The 18,980-nt window shown below is 36.8% G+C and overlaps 1 protein-coding gene across 1 annotated transcript; it reads left to right on the top strand.

The window, feature by feature from the left end:
- Window positions 1-203: 203 nt before the first annotated feature.
- Window positions 204-836, top strand: LOC110011335. The gene has a single exon (XM_020691326.1). The coding sequence runs from the start codon at window positions 204-206 to the stop codon at window positions 834-836; it is 633 nt and encodes a 210-aa protein (XP_020546985.1).
- The last annotated feature ends 18,144 nt before the right edge of the window (window positions 837-18,980 follow it).

Below are 18,980 nucleotides of genomic sequence, written 5' to 3'. Positions count from 1 at the left end.
CCTTCTTCTTTGTGTATTTAAGGACTGTAAATTGCAATTTGCAGAATGAATGAATTACAATCTTCACTTTGATAATGGCCTTCTCAATCAATTATTTGTCCTCTTTCTACTTTTAATATTTTGACATGGTATCAGAGCTTTCTTCGTGAAGGTCTCTTGATATCTCTCTTTACTGTGTCTATTACTATATCTTGTGCTTTGCCATGTTGACGGCAGAATTCAGCAATTCAGCTGGTAATGAAGCCACTTCGCGTGGCAATATTGATCCGGATTTTATGCAACTCCAATCTTCAGATCACCTTGGGATGGTGATGGTGTCTGCCGTACTTACAAGCAACAATTATTTTGCTTGGAGCCGTGCTGTTAAAAGAGCACTCACAGCAAAAATGAAAATAGACTTCGTTGATGGAACAGTAGTGCGACCAGCTGCAAACACAGCTGAGTTTAACAGATGGAATCGCATAGATTCCGTGGTCACTACCTGTATTTTGAATTGTATTAAAAAATATTTAGCACAATCCTTCATGTATGTAGGATCTGCTCGAGAGCTTTGGATTGAGCTAGAAGCTCGCTATGGGGAAAGCCACAACCCCATGATCTATCAGCTGCAAAGGGAAATTAGAGAAATTACACAAGAAAACATGTCTGTAACTGAGTATTATACTAAATTGAAGCGACTGTGGGACGAGCTTATGTGCTTGGCACCAGCACCAAAATGCATATGTACAGGTTGTACATGTGGAGTGAATAAAGCCATGGCAGAAATGAGTGCATCGAATCACTTGATACAGTTTTTGGTTGGTCTGAATAATGTATATGACCAAGCTAGAAGCTAGATACTGCTCTTAGAACCCGTGCCTACGGTTACCAAAGCTTACTCTATGTTGATCAGAATAGAAAAACAGATGAACTTGAACAACATAGAATTCAACAGTGATGCAGCTTTTCATGTTAAAGGCTACAATTATAAGAAGAAATCTGCTTTTGACAGAAGGCAGGTGATATGTGAGCATTGTCAAAGGATAGGGCATACAAAGGACTCATGCTTCAAGCTACATGGAATACCAGATTAGTATAGGATATGGTAGATCAGCGGAAGAAAGCTGGTGCAAAAGGGAGAGGGTACAGTGCTATGGTGACTGATGAACCTAACTTGAAAGTGACTGATAGCAATTATCCAAACTTGACTGATCTTATATGTTTGAAGATGAAGAAGCTTATGAACAATAACACAACATCAGATCCTCTCAAATTGCACAGCTTGATAACTTTGTAGGTAACAATACTATTTCTACCTCTATGATTTCTAGTGCTTGGATTATAGATAGTGGCGCAACTAATCACATTTGTGCAGATGTCAGTCTTTTTTACTCTTATACTAAGCTCACAAATCCTCCAATCATTCACTTACTTAATGGCCATTCATAGAAAGTGTCTCACATAGGCTCTGTTAAGCTTACTTCAGAGATCAAACTATCTCATGTCCTTCACATACCTGAGTTTTCTGTCAATCTTCTCTCAATTAGACAATTGTGTGTTGCTTCATCTATTCAATTCAACTTTCAAACGTCTTGTTGCACTCTGCAGGACCTGAAGACTGAAAAAGTCCTTACCACAGCTTACTTGATAAGGACCCTTTACATTCTTGAGTCCAGATTTGTATCAGAAACGCATGATTCCTTGAAATCAGTGTGTAGTTCACATTCAATGAAACGTATATCAAACTTACCTCAACTGGACTATACATTAAGCTCTTGTGAAATTTGTCCCTTAGCCAAAATGCATAAACTGCCTTTTAATTCTAGTAAAATATGATCCAATTCTGCCTTCTCTCTTTTACATCTTGACATTTGGAGGCCGTATAGGGAACCCACTACAAATGGGTGTCATTACTTCCTAACAATTGTTGATGATTTCACTCAAATCACATGGACTTTTTTCATGAAATACAAAAGTCAAACTCTGGAACTCTTCCAAACATTCTGCAAACTCATACATACACAATTTAACAAACTGGTACAAACTATACGCACAGACAATGGCAGTGAATTCCTCAGCTCTTCTTTTCAACATTTCCTTCAAAATTTTGGGATTATTCACCAACGGAGCTGTGCTTATACTCCACAACAAAATGGATTATTACTTACATATATTATATAGCTCTTCGTGGTAAATATACGATATGATTTTCGTATCCAAGAAAAAAAAGAAAAGTAAAAGAATGCATATTAATCACTTATTGTGTCCTAGCAATAGCTAATATCATGAAGTTAGATTTAACCAAATGGTGGGTCCTAGGACTTACCTATATTATTTGTGATAATATCAAATCAGACTTAATGGGTCAAAGTTGAAACAGTGAAGCTTTTGGAATAATAATTTCGTTCCAAAAACTTGTTTATATAACTTATCAGTTTCTGGATAAACCTATATCCCAATAGTGTGATTATGCCTAGTTTATTTAATAACTATAACTAATATTTATCTTTTATGGTAAACTAAAGGTACTTTAAGATTGGTTTACAAGTAGTGTCTCTATTGTACTAAATTAGGCGGCACACAAAGTAATGTATCTCTAAGGAAAAAATTGCACCTTTTGTCCCATAAGGGCCCTTTTCAATTTAGTTCCATTTATTGCAATTTTCTCACATTGCATCTTATGAGTTGATAAGTTTCTCAACTGTAGTCCTCAAGTGCAGTTTTGGCTAATAATTGACAAAATATAAATGAAAATGCACGTGAGATTGCTAAAGGCTAAATTCATTATTGGATGGCAAATAGATGTGAGGACAAAAATTAAGTAATATTTTCATCTAATGAGATACAATATGAGAAAATCGTAACAAATGGGAATAAATTAGAAAAGGCCCTATATACACTACAAAAAAAGTCGGGATTTGGCACGGGTAAGGGTGTCATTCCAAAACCCGTTCCATATTGGAACGGGCTTTGGAACACATGAGAAACGGATATTGATAGATGACGTCATGATACACTTTTTTTTAGGTAACAATTTTGGAATGTCAAAACCGTTTACTAGCCATTACAAACTCCGTTCCAAAGACAACTGAAAAATAGTAACGGTTAATATTTGGAACTCGTTTGGAATAGATAATTAAAATTATGAACGGTCTTGCATTAACCATTCCTATATGTGTGACAATAAATATCCAGAAGATGATAATTAGAAAATGTTTTCCAAAGAAGGTACAGTTTTGGAACGATTTTAGTATACACTTAATGAATTATGCGAAAAATCATTCCAAATTATGAGTTTTACTTAAGAAGTATTGTGTTTCGGAAAACTTCTCCAAAACCCACTACAAATTGGAATGGTTTTTGGAGTGGATTTTGTACACAATTTAAAAAATAATGTTCTCACACAAATAAAATTATTTTTTAAAACAAAAAATAAATTTTCCCATTTATGAATTGTCCAGAAACCAACAAACTCTTCCAAAGGTCTTTCAACTTTGAACGGACTTTAAGAAAATCGTTTCTAAATACATTACAATACCGTAAATATAATAGGAGGGAAAAATAAAAATTTAGGAGCGGCCAATTTATTTTGATCGTTCCAAAATCAGTTCAAAAATTTTAATTTCGCACCAAATGAAAAATGGTGAGAAAATCAAACTAAGGAACGATTTTAAAATATTTCACTGTTCATGAAAATAATTTAAATAATATCGTACCTAAATTTATAAACTATCAATTCACAAATATATCCACAGATTCCTAATTCACTTCCGGATTGCGATATTGCAATCCGTGACCCTGATTAATCCCAAATTTAAACGCATACCAATACTTTCCATAGGTGAACATACCTTGTGGGCTGACTAAAATTACATGGTCTGATGACCAGTTACGTCATTTTTATCATCGTTAATTGTGTATCAGATACGATATCTCAGTATCTATATAACAAAAATGTCCAAAATTTCAATGAATGCAGTTTTTGATGATTTGATAATATCCAATGGTCTAATTACGCGATCCAATACAACAGTATAAGATATTACTTACATTTATGTAAGGGCTGAGGTGAAATTACATAAATCAAAAATCAAAGATGGTAGAAATATGATACCTTCATTTTCTAATATTCAGTTGAAATGTTCTTCACTTGAGGCTCCGACACAGGAGCCCTCTAATTCGTCCACACCACACTGAAATTTTAGATTTGGGATCACGTGCGTTTTAGCTATTATACACATTCACATTTCTTTATATAAAAGATATGATCTTGTAATTTATAAATTTATCTTTATTCTACTAACATATATAATGTAGGATGAAATAAAGAAAGGGACATGTATCACGCAATTGTACAAAACAATGAAAAAAAGTAGGATGTAAGAGTGAAGTAACGCCCACTACAGAAAGACAGGGTTCCTTTAACTGTAATAATATAATAAATACCAATCGAAGCAATATACAAGCCATCTCAATAAGAAGGACTAGTGGGTTGGATATTACAAAAAATAAAGAATAATGCATTAAATACAAATGATAAGGTAAAAATTGTATAATACCTTACATAAATGACTTGTGAATATTTTTTTAGTAATGCAAAACTATGCAGTATAACTAATATTCTTCAACCAAGATTTTCAAGTAACAGTACTATTCTCCAACTAATCCAATCAATTAAACTTCAAGTCATCCATTCATTCAGTTGCTGGAAACATAACCATGATAACATCTTTATACCAAAAAAAAAAAAAATTGGTCGGAAAATATTCTATCCCAAAGTCACCATAATTTGGTAATTTTGTTATTAGTTCGTGGGATGCATATTCCGATGTTTTTTTTTTGTTTCTGTCAAGAAAACCATTGGAAATTATTTTCGACGCCTATTTTTCGTGTAGGATGTAAACCCTCGTGGTATCCTCACAAAGTAGAACATAATCAACTATTACAGTGATAGGAGTACGAAACTCCTTAAGATAGACCAGAATATTACAGATCTCAAAAATTATAACAACAGTTGAAGAATAATTAAAATATCAATATTTGTATGAAAATGGCTCAGGATATACCAGATCTAATCAATAGGGAACACAATCACAAGGCACCGTACCCACAACAACAGAACCAAGACCATGGTGGCTCCTCAACACACAACAGAGCCTCAAATCACAAAGATCAGTTTATAGTCACCTCAGACCCACCACTCACATTCACTTAGAACTTAGAGATTAGAAGGAGAAAAACAGATTTTCAGTTTTTGTGTAATAAGACAGAGGAGTCAGGCTCCTCTTTATAAGGGTGAGAAAACAGCAGGGAGGGAAAGATTGGGTGGCTTCCCTAAATCCATTGATTTGGCTTTGGAAAGCCACCATTGACAGTGGTGGTAAAGAAGGGAAGAAGACGAAGCAGCCATGGAAAGTTTCAGAGAGAGAGAGAGAGAGATCAAAATCGACGGAAGAGAGGAAGAAGAGAGGGACAATGGATTTACGGTTAGGGTTAGGACAGTATATAGTAAGTAACCTGGGTCGGGTAGTGGTGGTGGGTCAGGTTCGGGTAGACGGCCTCCAGGTGGGTTGGTTCGGCTGATGGGCCTTCAACTGGGCTTGGCATATATTTAGGTATTGGGCCACATAAATTGTAACATACCCCACCTTGGACCAAATACCCAAAAGAGAGGTAGGTTAGGGGTTAATTTGGATCTGGTCATTTCATCATTGCCATAAAAAACTCCTTGGGTGTACCTGCAGAATTACGAGAAAAAACTTTGGCAGCAAAACCGTTAGTTAAGAAATAGGCTTAGGTTTTTTAAACACTTGATGAATTTATCGATATGCAAGCATTTTGTACCCATGTCTGCTGGGTTTTCTTTAGTCCTAATTTTTTCTAACTTTATGACTTCTTTACTCACAATATCTCGAATGAAATGGAATCTAACATCAATGTATTTTGTTCTATCGTGAAAAATAGGATTTTTACAAAGTTGGATAGAGAATTGGCTATCAGAGAGCACTATGAGTTTTTCTTTAGAAAAACCTATTTCCTTTATTAAACAATCTAACCAAATAGCCCACTAAAAAAATTGATGGGGGAAAAGTTGACCAAAGAATTGCATTTTCTGAAAGTGCTAGCTTGGTCATAATTAGACTCTTCTCTATTTGGAACGGATTGAAGAGTTATATTATATATAATAAAATGTATCTAGACACATTCTTGTTTATCTATTCAAGGTATATAAATATATTTTATTTTTTATTATTAGGGTAATAATTTGACTGCCCCCTTCATCTCCTCTTGGGTGAGTTTTTCGATGTTGATTCCTTCTAGCAAAGGAATCATGGTCTCATTTTTCGGTGTGATGTGGATCATCATTAGAGGATTTCTATTTTGGAATTTCTTATGAATGTTCAACGAAACTAGTCGGTTGGAAGCTCCAAATTTAAGAGATACATTTCGATTTTAATTCTCGCTTGTACATTTATTTTTCCATCCATAGCCTCATATGATTATATTTTATTGTTGCGTAATATTTCATACTACATCAAACGGCCGGGAACTCCAAGGGTACACCCCTTGTTTTTGTTTGTTTTTACGCTTCAGATTTTATTTTTATATGTTTTAATTTATCGCTACCACTAGCGCGTTTTTCCAGGCCATACCATGCGAACTTTCAAATGGCATCAGAGTCCAGTTCAATATAGAGGTTATCAATTTTATGTGAATGAACATGCCACCGTGTTTTAATGTTTTTTAAAGCATGTTTTATTGCTTATTTTATTGATAATTATGTGTAGAAATTAACTTGTTTCATTTTGTGATTAATTGGATGATTTTAGTATTTAAGAAAAATTGAATCTTTCTGTAAATACTTGATTTTTATTTTTTAATTTAATGTGTAGAATTAAAACAAAAAAATTAAGCACTGTAGTAGCAAACTGCCGGTTAGCGCACAGCTGCCCTTTCGCAAAGGTAGGTTAAAATTACTTTATTAATATGGTTTACTGTTTTGTATTGGATGTACATTACTTTATTATCCTTTTGATTGTAATTTTAAACTTGTGTTTTTTGCATATAATTATTTTTTGTAATGTTGGATATCATGATTTTTCTTATGCATGGATGTATTATTTTATGTCAAGCATGTTTAATTGGATTATTTTTCTAGTTGGAAGAAAATGGATGATCATGGACTCCTTGACCATTTTAATGTATTTATTTATTCTTGCGTCCTTGACCGTTTTAATGTATTTTTTTATTCTATTTATGTTGGACGGGGTCGTGTGCGCATTTATTATCTCTCTCCTTCTCTTCCTCCCTATTATGTACTCCCCCTAACTGCTGATCAGGATTTTTTTGTAAATTGTAATGAGAGTAGAATAGGTTTTTGGTGAGGATTTTTATTTTTACAAAAGCAAGTCCATGGAGAAGGAGCCCCATGGAGGACTTACAAGGCCCATCTATATGTTAATGAACAAATTATATTTCTAATAGCTTAGGGTCACCCTAGACAGACCTTAGCTCACTCCTGTCTCAGTAGGCCGCATAGGTTGTGTTCGTGATCATCCAACAGGGATATGCTTAATTTTATTGCATGCGATGCGTTTAATGCTTTTATTTAAATGCATTTAAATATTTTAATTTGTGCATGCAAACTTTAATGTGATGAGGTTTCGGTCAAACAGTCAAAAATTTACTCACTTTGTTGAACCAAATTTAACTGTTGGGACCCAAAATGGACTTGATTCAAAATGGTTTGATGTATACAGGGTTTTCATCCACAATAATGTGGTGATGAAGCTACCACTACCCAAGTGTCATCTCACGAGTTGTGGCACATCTGGATTAGAGGTAAACTGCACCATTATTGTGAACAAAGGAACACACTCACTATTTTCTTGTCTCACGGGTCATGGGGAGCAAAAACTGAGGTGTGATTTGGTTGATGGGTTAAGCCCATAATAGACTTGGATCGAAATGGCATTTCAATCCGTCCAAGCCTTCCATCCATCATAATATCATGAGGAAGCTACCACTTGTTAAAATAGGTGACATGAACGCCAATTGGATTGGAATTCTTGTAATCTATTCTGACAAAAACTCGACTTTATTTAATATTATTCAGTGAATAAAATGAGTATTCGCTATTGGCATTTCATTGTTGTGCTCATTACATTTAGGTTTTCATTTCTTTCAAACATCACAATAAAACCCACAGTCACCTTAAACAACCTTGCAGCAGTTGGACTGCGCATTTGATAGCGGTAATGAAACCAACTGTTTAGGGTTGGGTCTGAAATGTTCCAAGTCAAGGACCTTGAGAATGGATATTGAAGTGTTCTATGGAGACTTGCATTAAGAATCGCATTCATTTGATGAGTGTTGTGATTCATCTGCGACAGACGTGGGACGTCTATGCGATCTTAATAGGTCGATTGACTAGGTGTTGAATCGATTTTACTGACTAGCAGGGATCGTCATATGGAAGCTTTGGAGGCTTGGTCGGTATGATTTGAGTGCCCGGCTCTGATAATATGGGAGTAGTCCTCAGACTTGAAGAAATGCGGCAATCACGTGCATGCGATGATTGTATCTTAGATTTGTGCGAGTGGTGATCGTGTCTTAGACATGATTATCATAAGCCTAGTCTAGTTCATTCAAAGTATATAGCGAGAACGGTGAGTTTCAAGAAGAGGATCCGTCCCCTATCAAAACATGATAGAGGTATCTCCTATACACTTGGGAATGCGTTAACGCTCTATAAACCTGTGGCCATAGTCATTAGTTGGATACGAAAAAGTGGTTCCTAGGTCGAGCAATTTGGCGTAATGCGATCTAAAGTATTAAGCATAGACGCCTAGTCCAGAATGAGAACTAATACTTAATTTAATGTCCTAGAGTGATGCGGGAGACGGTAGATGAAAGGACCATACTCGTATGGACTCGAGAACCTAAAAGTTCACATGGATTTTCGCTTAGTCTCTAGTGCCATGGACCATTCCTAGATGGCCACCTATGGTAATGGGATTTCTTGATCAAGGGTTCATAAAAAATTATTTAAATTGGATTTAATTAATAATAGTGTTGGATACTAGTCCAAGCCTAGTTGAAGGGTGAACTTAAAGAGTCACACACAAATCACCGAGAAGGACGAGGAATTAATTGAGAATTAATTCCATAAGTAATAGAATTACTTATATATGAGAGGATCAACTGGATGGATAAGCCCAAGGATAAATTAATTGAATTAATTTATATTTAGCTTGCCCTTATTATTTAATAAATATTTATTGAGTTGATATATTTAATTAGATTAAATATATAATGGATATAAATAAGTGGGCTTTAATTAAATTGAATTTAATTAAGATTGATAGGGCCTTGTATTTTAATTAACTAAAATCGGTTCAAAACCATTTATTAAGTTGGTGGAAATGATTAGAAAAGAAAATTATTGACTAACAAATTCACCTTTAAAAAATGCCATGTTACTGATCCTTTATTTGGAATAAAGGATCTTATTACCTTATGGATGATTAAATGTACCTAGGTATATCGTAATGCATCCATACAAGGTATATATATGTATACTAGTTATTCGGAATAACTAGTGAATACAAAGCAATAAAATAATATCCTTCTCTCCAATTCCACCTCTCGGCCGAACCCCCTCTTGTGCACACTTGGTGTGTTTTTCTCCTCAATTGTTTTCTACAAATAGAGTTTAGGAATCCCAACTTCCCATGTGTTGTGGATGTAGCTTTAGAGGGTTTTTACATTGAAGCCTTGCATGAACGGATCAAATGAACGATGTTTGAAATAAATCAAATCAAAGGTGATTCTTGATTTATATTTATGTACCTCTCATTTTTTATTCAACTAATTGTCCCGTTAATTTTATTATTTTTGTTTATTTTGTTAACTACATTGAACGCCCGGAAACTCCAAGGGCGCACCCCATGGAATTTGATTTTATTGCGATTTCATTTTATTTACGCAATCTATTTTAACCGCTTCCGCTTGCGCGTTGCCAGGCCGATCCACTCGCACTTTTCGGTGCCCTTCCAAGTTGTATCAGGGCCCAGTTACTATGTAGGGGCTATGGTATAGTGTGAATAAGCATGAAAATTTATTGTTTATTGCTTTTGAAGCTTGATATAATTTTTACTTATTCTTAGATAATTAAATGAGAAAATTAATTTGTTTAATTTTTGTGATTTTGGATGATTTAAGTATTTTATGAAAATTGGATTTTCTGATAAAATACTTATTTTAATTTTAGTTTAATGTGTAAAAATAAAAAAAGAACTAGTACTGCACAGTGCACAGCATACGTGCATGGGCGATTGTGTGGCCGCTGCGCTGCTGCTACTTCTGACGACTGATGCCTAGGCCGCTTTTCACCGTTTTAGCGAAAAATTGGATTTTTCAATTTGTGCACAATTTTTGAAAAATATTTATTGTTGCTAATTTAATTTTGGAGAAAATTGAAATTTTTCCAGAATCAAATTGCTTTAATTAACTTGGTTTAATTGCGTGCATTGGATGTACAAGGCTTAATCATCCGTATGAATTGCAAATTTTAAACTTATTATTTTCTGCATATAATTGTTTGTCGTGATATTGAATATTGCGATATTTTTGGGATGTTCATTTTCTTGTCTAGCATGATTAATTGTTACTTTGTGCTAGAATGAATGTGAAGGGATGATCACGGAGCCCTACAAAGCATGTATGTCTTTTAAGTTTTGTTGGGTGGACCCATGTGCCCTTCTAATTTTATTTTCTCCTCCCTTCTCGATTTTAGCCTTGGAATAATAAGGCTTGCGATGCCTCCTAATATACTACCCCCAATTTCTGATTAGAGTTTCTTATTCAAATTGTAATGAGAGTAGTATAGGACGTTTGGAGATATTTTTTCATTTCTAGCAACCCTATTGAGAAGAAGGCCCATGGAGGAGGAGGCCCATGGAGAAGGCGACCCATGGAGATATCACAAGACCCATCTATATGATGATGGGTAATATTACTTCGTAATAGTATAGGACCACCTTAGAAAGACCATAGACTCACTACGGGCTCAGTGGGTCACATAGGTTGGGCTCGTGATCATCCAACAGGGGTATGCTAGGTTAATTGCATGCGATGCGTTTATTAAATTCTATACATTATGCATGCAATTTGTACATATGATGTGGTTAGACCAAGTAGAATATTAGGCCCATAATGGACTTAGATCAAAATAATTTTGATCTGTTCAAGCCTTCCATCCACAACAATGTGGTGAGGAAGCTACCGATGCTAAAGTGTGGTCTCACGAATCGTGGCACACTTGGAATAGAGGAAAACTACACTGTTGTTGTCAACAAAGGAACATGTTCACCATTTCCCTATCTCACGTATAAGGGGTGACAGATGAAACGTGCTTTGGTTAAGGGGTTGGGCCTAACACTGAGTAACATGATTCGCTTGGTGTCCTCGGTATCATGTGAAGAGGTGAGGCAAAAGATCTTGGGGATCTCATGGGACGAGAATGGTATAGGATACCTCCCATGACGTTTTTGCCATGTGAATCGTAAAAGCGGGGCATGGCAAATTCACTTGTGGATCCCAAGCCCACTAGGAAAGGCTATTCCCGAAACCCCACTTAAGAGTGGTGGGCTTTCATATAAATAGTGGGAGAGTTAAAGAATCCTTTTCAACCATGATAATGGAGATTAATAAATTCAATGGCACTAACTACAACGACTGGCTGCGAAATATGAGGATTGTCCTAGATTTCGAGAACTAGGTCTATATTTTGGACAAACCACTCCCAACGGCCTTGCTGGATGGGTCATCTCCCGAAGAACATATCACATTAGAGAAAAGGCTTGAGGACAACCGCAAGCTCCGCAGTATCGTATTGGCTTCGATGTCCAATGATATCAAAAGCAATATGATAGGTTGGATGATGTTCCCTCGATAATGCTCCGCATGAAGGATGTTTATGCGGTTGCTGATAGGCATATTAGATATACTGCAACGAAAGTATTCTTTGGGACGAAGATGGCCGAAGGATCGTCGATACAAAGTCATGGGGTTAAGATGCTCTTCCTAGTGGAGAAGCTCGAAAACCTTAAAGTTGGCTTGACAATGATTGACGTGATTCTTCAGTCACTTCCCCCGTCCTACAACCCATTTATTATTAACTACAACATGAACGGACTTGAGAATTCTATTAATGAGTTAACTAATATGCTGGTCTAATTCAAGTCGATGACCCACAAAATCTATGCTAGCGGTATTGGTAGGAGAGATTTCAATCTCCAGAGCGAAAGGCAAGAGCGCCGGACCTTGGAAAAGGAAAAAGGGTAAGGGAAAAACCATCGCAGCCATTGCTAATGCTTTAAGCGCCCCTACTGCTCCCATGAAAATGGGCAAAGGGAAAGGCAAGGTTGGCAGTTCTCAGCTGTCGAAGGCAAATGATATCTGCATTCATTGCCAAGAAAAGGGGCATTAGAAGATGGATTGCCCACGACTCCTCTCCAACCTAGGTACATTTGTTATTGAAGTGACTATGATAATTAATTCTGCTTCTTGGGTATTGGATACCGATTGTGGAGCTTTTTGAGAACATGGAGTGTGAATCAATCCCTTCTGCAATAACTTGCATGTGTTGGAAAGAAGTAGAAAGCTAAATAAGGTTGAGATGATTCTAAAGCTTGGCGATGGGAAGGCCGTCGCAGCGAATGCCGTAGGATCTCTCCAGTTAGTTATTAGTGATCGTATTTGGATAAAATTAAAAGACTGTTATTATGTATCGAGCATGATCAAGATTATTATTTTCATTCCTATTTTAGTCAATACTGGTTATATATTTGCGATCAATAAAAATAATTTTTATTTGATGATTGATAATAACTATCATCTGCTTGGTACATTGGTAAATGGTGTTTATATTCTCCAACAGTCTAATTGGATTATGACTGCCCAACACAAATAAAAATTAGATAATCATGAAACGCACAGTTATGGCATGCAAGGTTACGCCATATCTCAAAATAAAGGATGAGAAAGTTGGTAGATTCATCTAGAGGTAAGGTAGACAATTTGGACAACCTACCAACTTACAAATCCTGTCTAAAAGGAAAAATGACCAAGAAACCTTTTGTTGGACAAAGTGCGCTTGACAACGGTCTTAGGATTTGATCCATACAGACGTCTATGGACCATTAAATACTTCGGCTAGAGGAGGATTCTCGTACTTCATAACCTTGATCGATGATCACTCACAATATGGTTATGTTTACCTAATGAGATACAAGTCTGAGGCCTTTGGAAGGTTCAAGGAATACAGATTTGAAGTTGAGAATCAAACTGGCCATTGAATTAAAGCCCTTTGGTCGGACCGAGGGGGAGAGTATTTAAGTGGTGAGTTCATTAATTATTTAAAGGAGAATGAAATGCTCTGTCAATGGACTCCTCCTGGAACGCCACAATTGAATGTCATGGCTGAAGAGGAACCGAACCCTGTTGGACATGGTTCTATCCATGATGCGTTTTACGGAATTGCCCTCTTCCTTCTAGGGTCACGCTCTTGACACGGCGGCCTACTTACGTAATGTGGTGCCATCTAAGACAGTGCCCCAGATGCCACATGAGATATGGTATGGAAAACCTACGTCCTACATGTACTTGAGAGTGTGGGGCAGTCCCGCATACGTCAAGAGGCTAGTGGGAGGCAAACTAGACTCGAGGTCTAATCTGTGAAAGTTTGTCGTATATCCAAAAGAAACTGCGAGATACTACTTCTATGATCCATCTGAGCAAAAGATTTTTATATCAAGGAACAAGTGTTCTTGGAAAAGGGTTTTCCTGCAGCTAGCCGATGCGATGAGGTGCTACTTAAGGAAACAAGTCAGACCCTCAGCAGAATGAAAGAACATCATTTGAGCTTATAGTTCCCACTGATGGTGCTCCAGTCCTCCATAGGTCGACCAGGGAATCGCGACCACCTAATAGGTGCAGATTCTTGGGACTGACTAGTCAATTGGATAATGATCCAAGGACGTACTAAGAAGCGATGTCAGACATCGATTCGGATAAGTGGCTTAAGGCCATGAAATCCGAAATGGACTTGATGGATTCAAATCAAGTTTGGATCCTCGTAGACCCCCCTAAAGGTGTTAAACCTATTGGGTGCAAATAGGTCTAGAAACGTAAGCTTGGAGTTGATGGAAAGGTTACAACCTTCATGGTTATGCTCGTGGAAAAGGATACACTCAATGACCCTGGGTTGATTTCGAGGAAGTCTATTCGCATGTAGGCATAACTAACTCCATTTGGATTCTGCTTGCCATAGCAATATGGTATGACTATGAAATATGACAAATGGACGTGAAAATGACATTTCTCAACGCTTTCATTAAGGAAGAGATCTACATTGATAAGCTGGAGGGTTTGATTCACTCGGAGAAGAACAGAAGGTCTGTCGTCTCAGTGTCCATCTATGGCCTCAAATAAGCTTTCAGATGCTGGAACACAAGTTTTGATGAAGTTATACAGAGTTATGATTTCATCAAGAACGAATGTGATCCTTGGGTATACAAGAAGATCCCTGGGAGTGCAATTGCTTAGCTTATGCTATATGTAGATGATATCTTACTGATTGGGAATGGTGTTAAGATGTTAGGCAACATTAAAGTATGGTTTTCCACACAATTTTTCATAAAGGATATGGGTGATCCTCTTACATTCTTGGCATCAAGACCTATAGGGATGGATCTAGAAGGATGTTAGGACTAACCCAATCCTCGTATATTGGGAAATCTTGAAGAGATTCAAGATGCAGAACTCAAAATATGGATTCTTTCCTATGAGGCGTGGGATTAAGATGTCCAAGAAGCAATCTCCCAAGACTGATGAGGAACCTAAAAGGATGTCGGACATCCCTTATGTTTCAGCCGTAGGAAACATTCGGCATGTTTTCCAGTGCACCAGGCCCGATGTCATGTACGCTTTCAGCCTGACGAGCAGATATCAGGAATGTGCCAGGGAAGCGCACAGGACCAGATTCAAGATAATACTTAAGTACCTTAAAAGGACTAAAGATGTGTTCTTGATTTAAAGTAGTGGAGAATTGATATTGGAAGGCTATAGTGACGATATCTTGGAATCGGACGATGATGATTGCAAGTCTCAATCGAGTTTTGTATTCAAGTTGAATAATGTTGTGGTTGCTTGGAAAAAGTACCAAGTAGGATACCACAACAGATTCCATCACGGAAGCATTTTTGATGAAAGTGCGGTTGGACGATAAGACATCATTAGAAACTATAGTAGACCTACAAGAGCTAGCCGATATTGCAGATTGCTCATTATCATAATAATCTGAAAGCATGTGTAATTGACTTTAATTTCAAGTGGGAGATTGTTGGAATAGGTGACTAAAAGCCAAACAGATTGGCGGTTTTGAGAACCGTTCAAGCAATCTTTACTTAAAAAATAATATCCCGACGAATATGGTAAGTATTCTTCTTTGGTGCGTGTCTTTGTTGTGCTTAAGAAATTATGTTAAGCACTACTTTTGACGTCACAATAATTGCCCACTGACCACTAAATAACCTATATAGTTGGTTGCGCATTGGATGTCGGCTATGAAACAAACTTCTGAGGGTCAGTCTGAGGTTCCAAGTCGAGGACATCGAGATTGAGCACCGAGAGTCCTATTGAGACTTGCATTGATACATTCATTAGATTAGTGCCGCATTTCATCAGCGATAGACATTAGATGTCTATGCAATTTTAGTGGGTTAATTCACAAGGTGGTCAACTAACTGGACTGACTCTCGGGGCTCATCATATGGAAGTCTTGGATGCTTGATCGGTATGACTTGAGTTGTCGACACCGATGTATGGTGATAGTCCTCAAACTTGGGGAATCACGACAGTCACGTGCGTATGATTATTGTATCTTGGATCTACGTGAGAGGTGATCGCTATAAGCCTTGTCCAGTATAGCTAGAGTATGTAGCGAGAACGGTGAGTTTCAAAAAGAGGATCCATGCTCTCTCAGTATGTGACACAGGTATCTCTTATGCACTTGGAGATACGTTCAAGCTTTATGAATATGTGGTCATAATTTTCGATCAAATAGGAAAAAGAGGTTTCTATATTGAGAAACTTGGTGTAACGCGATCTAAAGTATTAAGTATAGATGCCTAGTCCAAGATGGTAACCCACACCTAATTTCATGCCCTAGACTAAGGTTGAGAGATAGTAGACTGAAGGACTGTACTCGTATGGACTCGAGACCCTAAATGTTTACATGGCAATTAACCTAGTTTCTAGTGCCATGGATCCTTGCTATAGGGCCACCCTTGCTGACGGGCTTTCTAGATTAAGGGTTAATCAAGAATTATTAAGCAAATTAGATTTAATTAATAATAGTGTTAGACACTAGCCTAAGTCTAGCTGAAAGATGAACCTAAAGAATCACACACAAATCACTGAAAATGAACAAAGAATTAATTTGGAATTAATTCCATAATTAATTGGATTACTTACAAAGAGAGATACATTGGATGGAAAAAGGCCCAAGAATAAATTAATAAAATTAATTTATCTTTGGTTTGTCCTTATAATTTAATAAGTTGGATCTTATTAAATAATAAGGATAATTTGGGTATAAGTATTTAATTAGATTAAATAGAAGTTGGGCTCAATTAAATTATTCTTTTATCGGTAAAAATTGGTCAAGTTCAACTATTTTTTAGCCAAGAAAAATTCCATAGATGGAAATAAATGGCTAGCAAATTGCAGTTTTGGAAAGTTCAATTCTAGCCAGTTTTGTGGATCTCTTTATTTGGAATAAACAGAAAATACCTTGTAGATAATAGAATATATGTACAAACATTCTTAATTATATAAACAAGATATGTGTATATGAAATATAATTATTTGGAAAATAATTATGATGATCATTACACAAAAAAAAAAAAATCCCCTCCTTCCATCAAAAACCATTCGGCCGCCCCCTTCTCTCTTTCTGCACTTGGTGCAATTTTCTTCTCTCCTTCTCATCTAGCAAAGAGGACGTAGAGATCCCGACTTCAATGTGACGTGAAAGATATAGAGGGTTCCTGAGTTGAATCCTCAAATGAGAAGCATTTCAAGCAGCGTAAAAAACAAAGGTATCATTTTTCACCCTTGTATTTTTTCGGTTTTGGTTATCCAACATCAGCCCCATGTTCCTTTTATTTTTAATACATCGAAGGCTCGGAAACTCCAAGGGTACACCCCTTGAACTCAATTATTTTCTGTATTTAATTTTTCTATTATTCATTTTATTTATCGCTTCCGCTAGCACATTTCCTGGCCGTACCACGCAATCCCCTTCAAGACCATGTCTTCAAATTATCAATAATATTACTATCGTTTGCATATTTCTGTATCATTCTACCATGATTGCTGCGAAATCTAAAGATTGTCCTAGATTTCGAGAACTAGGGCTATGTCTTTGACGAGCTGCTACCGGCAACACTGATGGAAGGGTCCTCGCTCGAAGAACGTGTGACGTTCAAGAGGTGGTATGATAACAACTGCAAAGTCCACAGTATCATATCAGCTTTGATGACCAATGACATCCAAAAGCAATATGATAGATTGGAAGACATTCTCTCAATAATGCTTCGTATGAAGGAAGTTTATGCAATTTCTGATAGGCATATTAGATATGCTGCTACAGAAGCATTTTTTGAGACTAAGATGACTGAAGGATCTTCGATGCAATGTCATGGGGTCAAAATGCTTCCCTCGTGGAGAAGCTTGAAGACCTCAAAGCTAGGTTTGACAATGTTACATACATTGATGTGATCCTCTAATAATTTACTCCCTCCCGTGCCCAGTTTATCATTAACTAAAATATGAATGGACTTGAGAAGTCCATTCATAAGTTAATTATATGCTAGTCCAATACGAGACAACGGCCCACAAGTTTGCACTAGCAGTATTGGTAGGAGAGACTTTGACCTCCAAGGCGAAAGGCAAGAAAGTTGAACGCTGGAAGACGAAGAAGGGAAAAAGAAAAGTCATTATAGCCACTTCTAGTGCTCCATGCGCCCCTATTGCTCCGGTGGAAAAGAAAAAAAGGGAAAGGGAAGAACTGCGGTTTACAGCAATCGAGGGCAAATGATGTTTGCATTCATTCTCGTGAAAAGCGGCATTGGAAGAGGGAGTGCCCACAACTCCTCTCCAACCAAGGCATGTTTGTGATTCAAGTAAATATGATAACTAATTCTGCTTCTTATTGGATTCTGGCTATGGAGCTCACATCTGCAATAATTTACAGGTGTTGGAAAGAAGCAGAAGGTTACGTATGGACGAGATGCTCCTAAGGCTTGGTGATGACAAGGCCGTAGCTGCGGTAACTGTGGGATCTCTCAACTTAGCTATTAGTGATTGTATTCGAATTGAGTTAAAGAACTTCTATTATAGTATGCGCACCATCAAAAATATTATTTCCATTCCTGTTTTAGACAATGATGGTTATGCGTTTAAGATCAATAATAATAGTTTTTATTTGATGATTGATGACAATGTTCATTTTCTTAGTACATTAACGAACGATCATTATATTCTCCAACAGTCAAATTAAATTATTACTGCCCAACACAAATAAAAATTTGAGAATCATGAAAACGCACAGGTTTGGCATGGAAGGTTAGGTCATATCTCCCTAAAAAGGATGAGGAAGTTGGTAGAATTAAGGAGACTAGAGGTAGCTGACTTGGATAAAATATCAACTTTCGAATCCTGTCCAAAAGAGAAAATGACCAAGAAACCTTTTGTTGTACAAAGTACGCTTGCCATTGGTGTGTTGGACTTAATCTACACAGATGTCTGTGGACCACTAAATACTCCGGCTAAAGGAGGATACTTGTATTTCATAACCTTTACTGATGATCACTCACGGTATGGTTATGTTTAGCTCATGACGTACACGTCGAGCCCTTTGGAAGATTTAAGGA

The sequence above is a fragment of the Sesamum indicum genome, unplaced genomic scaffold, assembly GCF_000512975.1.
Source record: "Sesamum indicum cultivar Zhongzhi No. 13 unplaced genomic scaffold, S_indicum_v1.0 scaffold00156, whole genome shotgun sequence".
Classification (NCBI taxonomy): Eukaryota; Viridiplantae; Streptophyta; class Magnoliopsida; order Lamiales; family Pedaliaceae; genus Sesamum; species Sesamum indicum.
The sequence above is the reverse complement of the archived record's forward strand: the minus strand, read 5'-3'. Positions and strand labels throughout refer to the sequence as shown.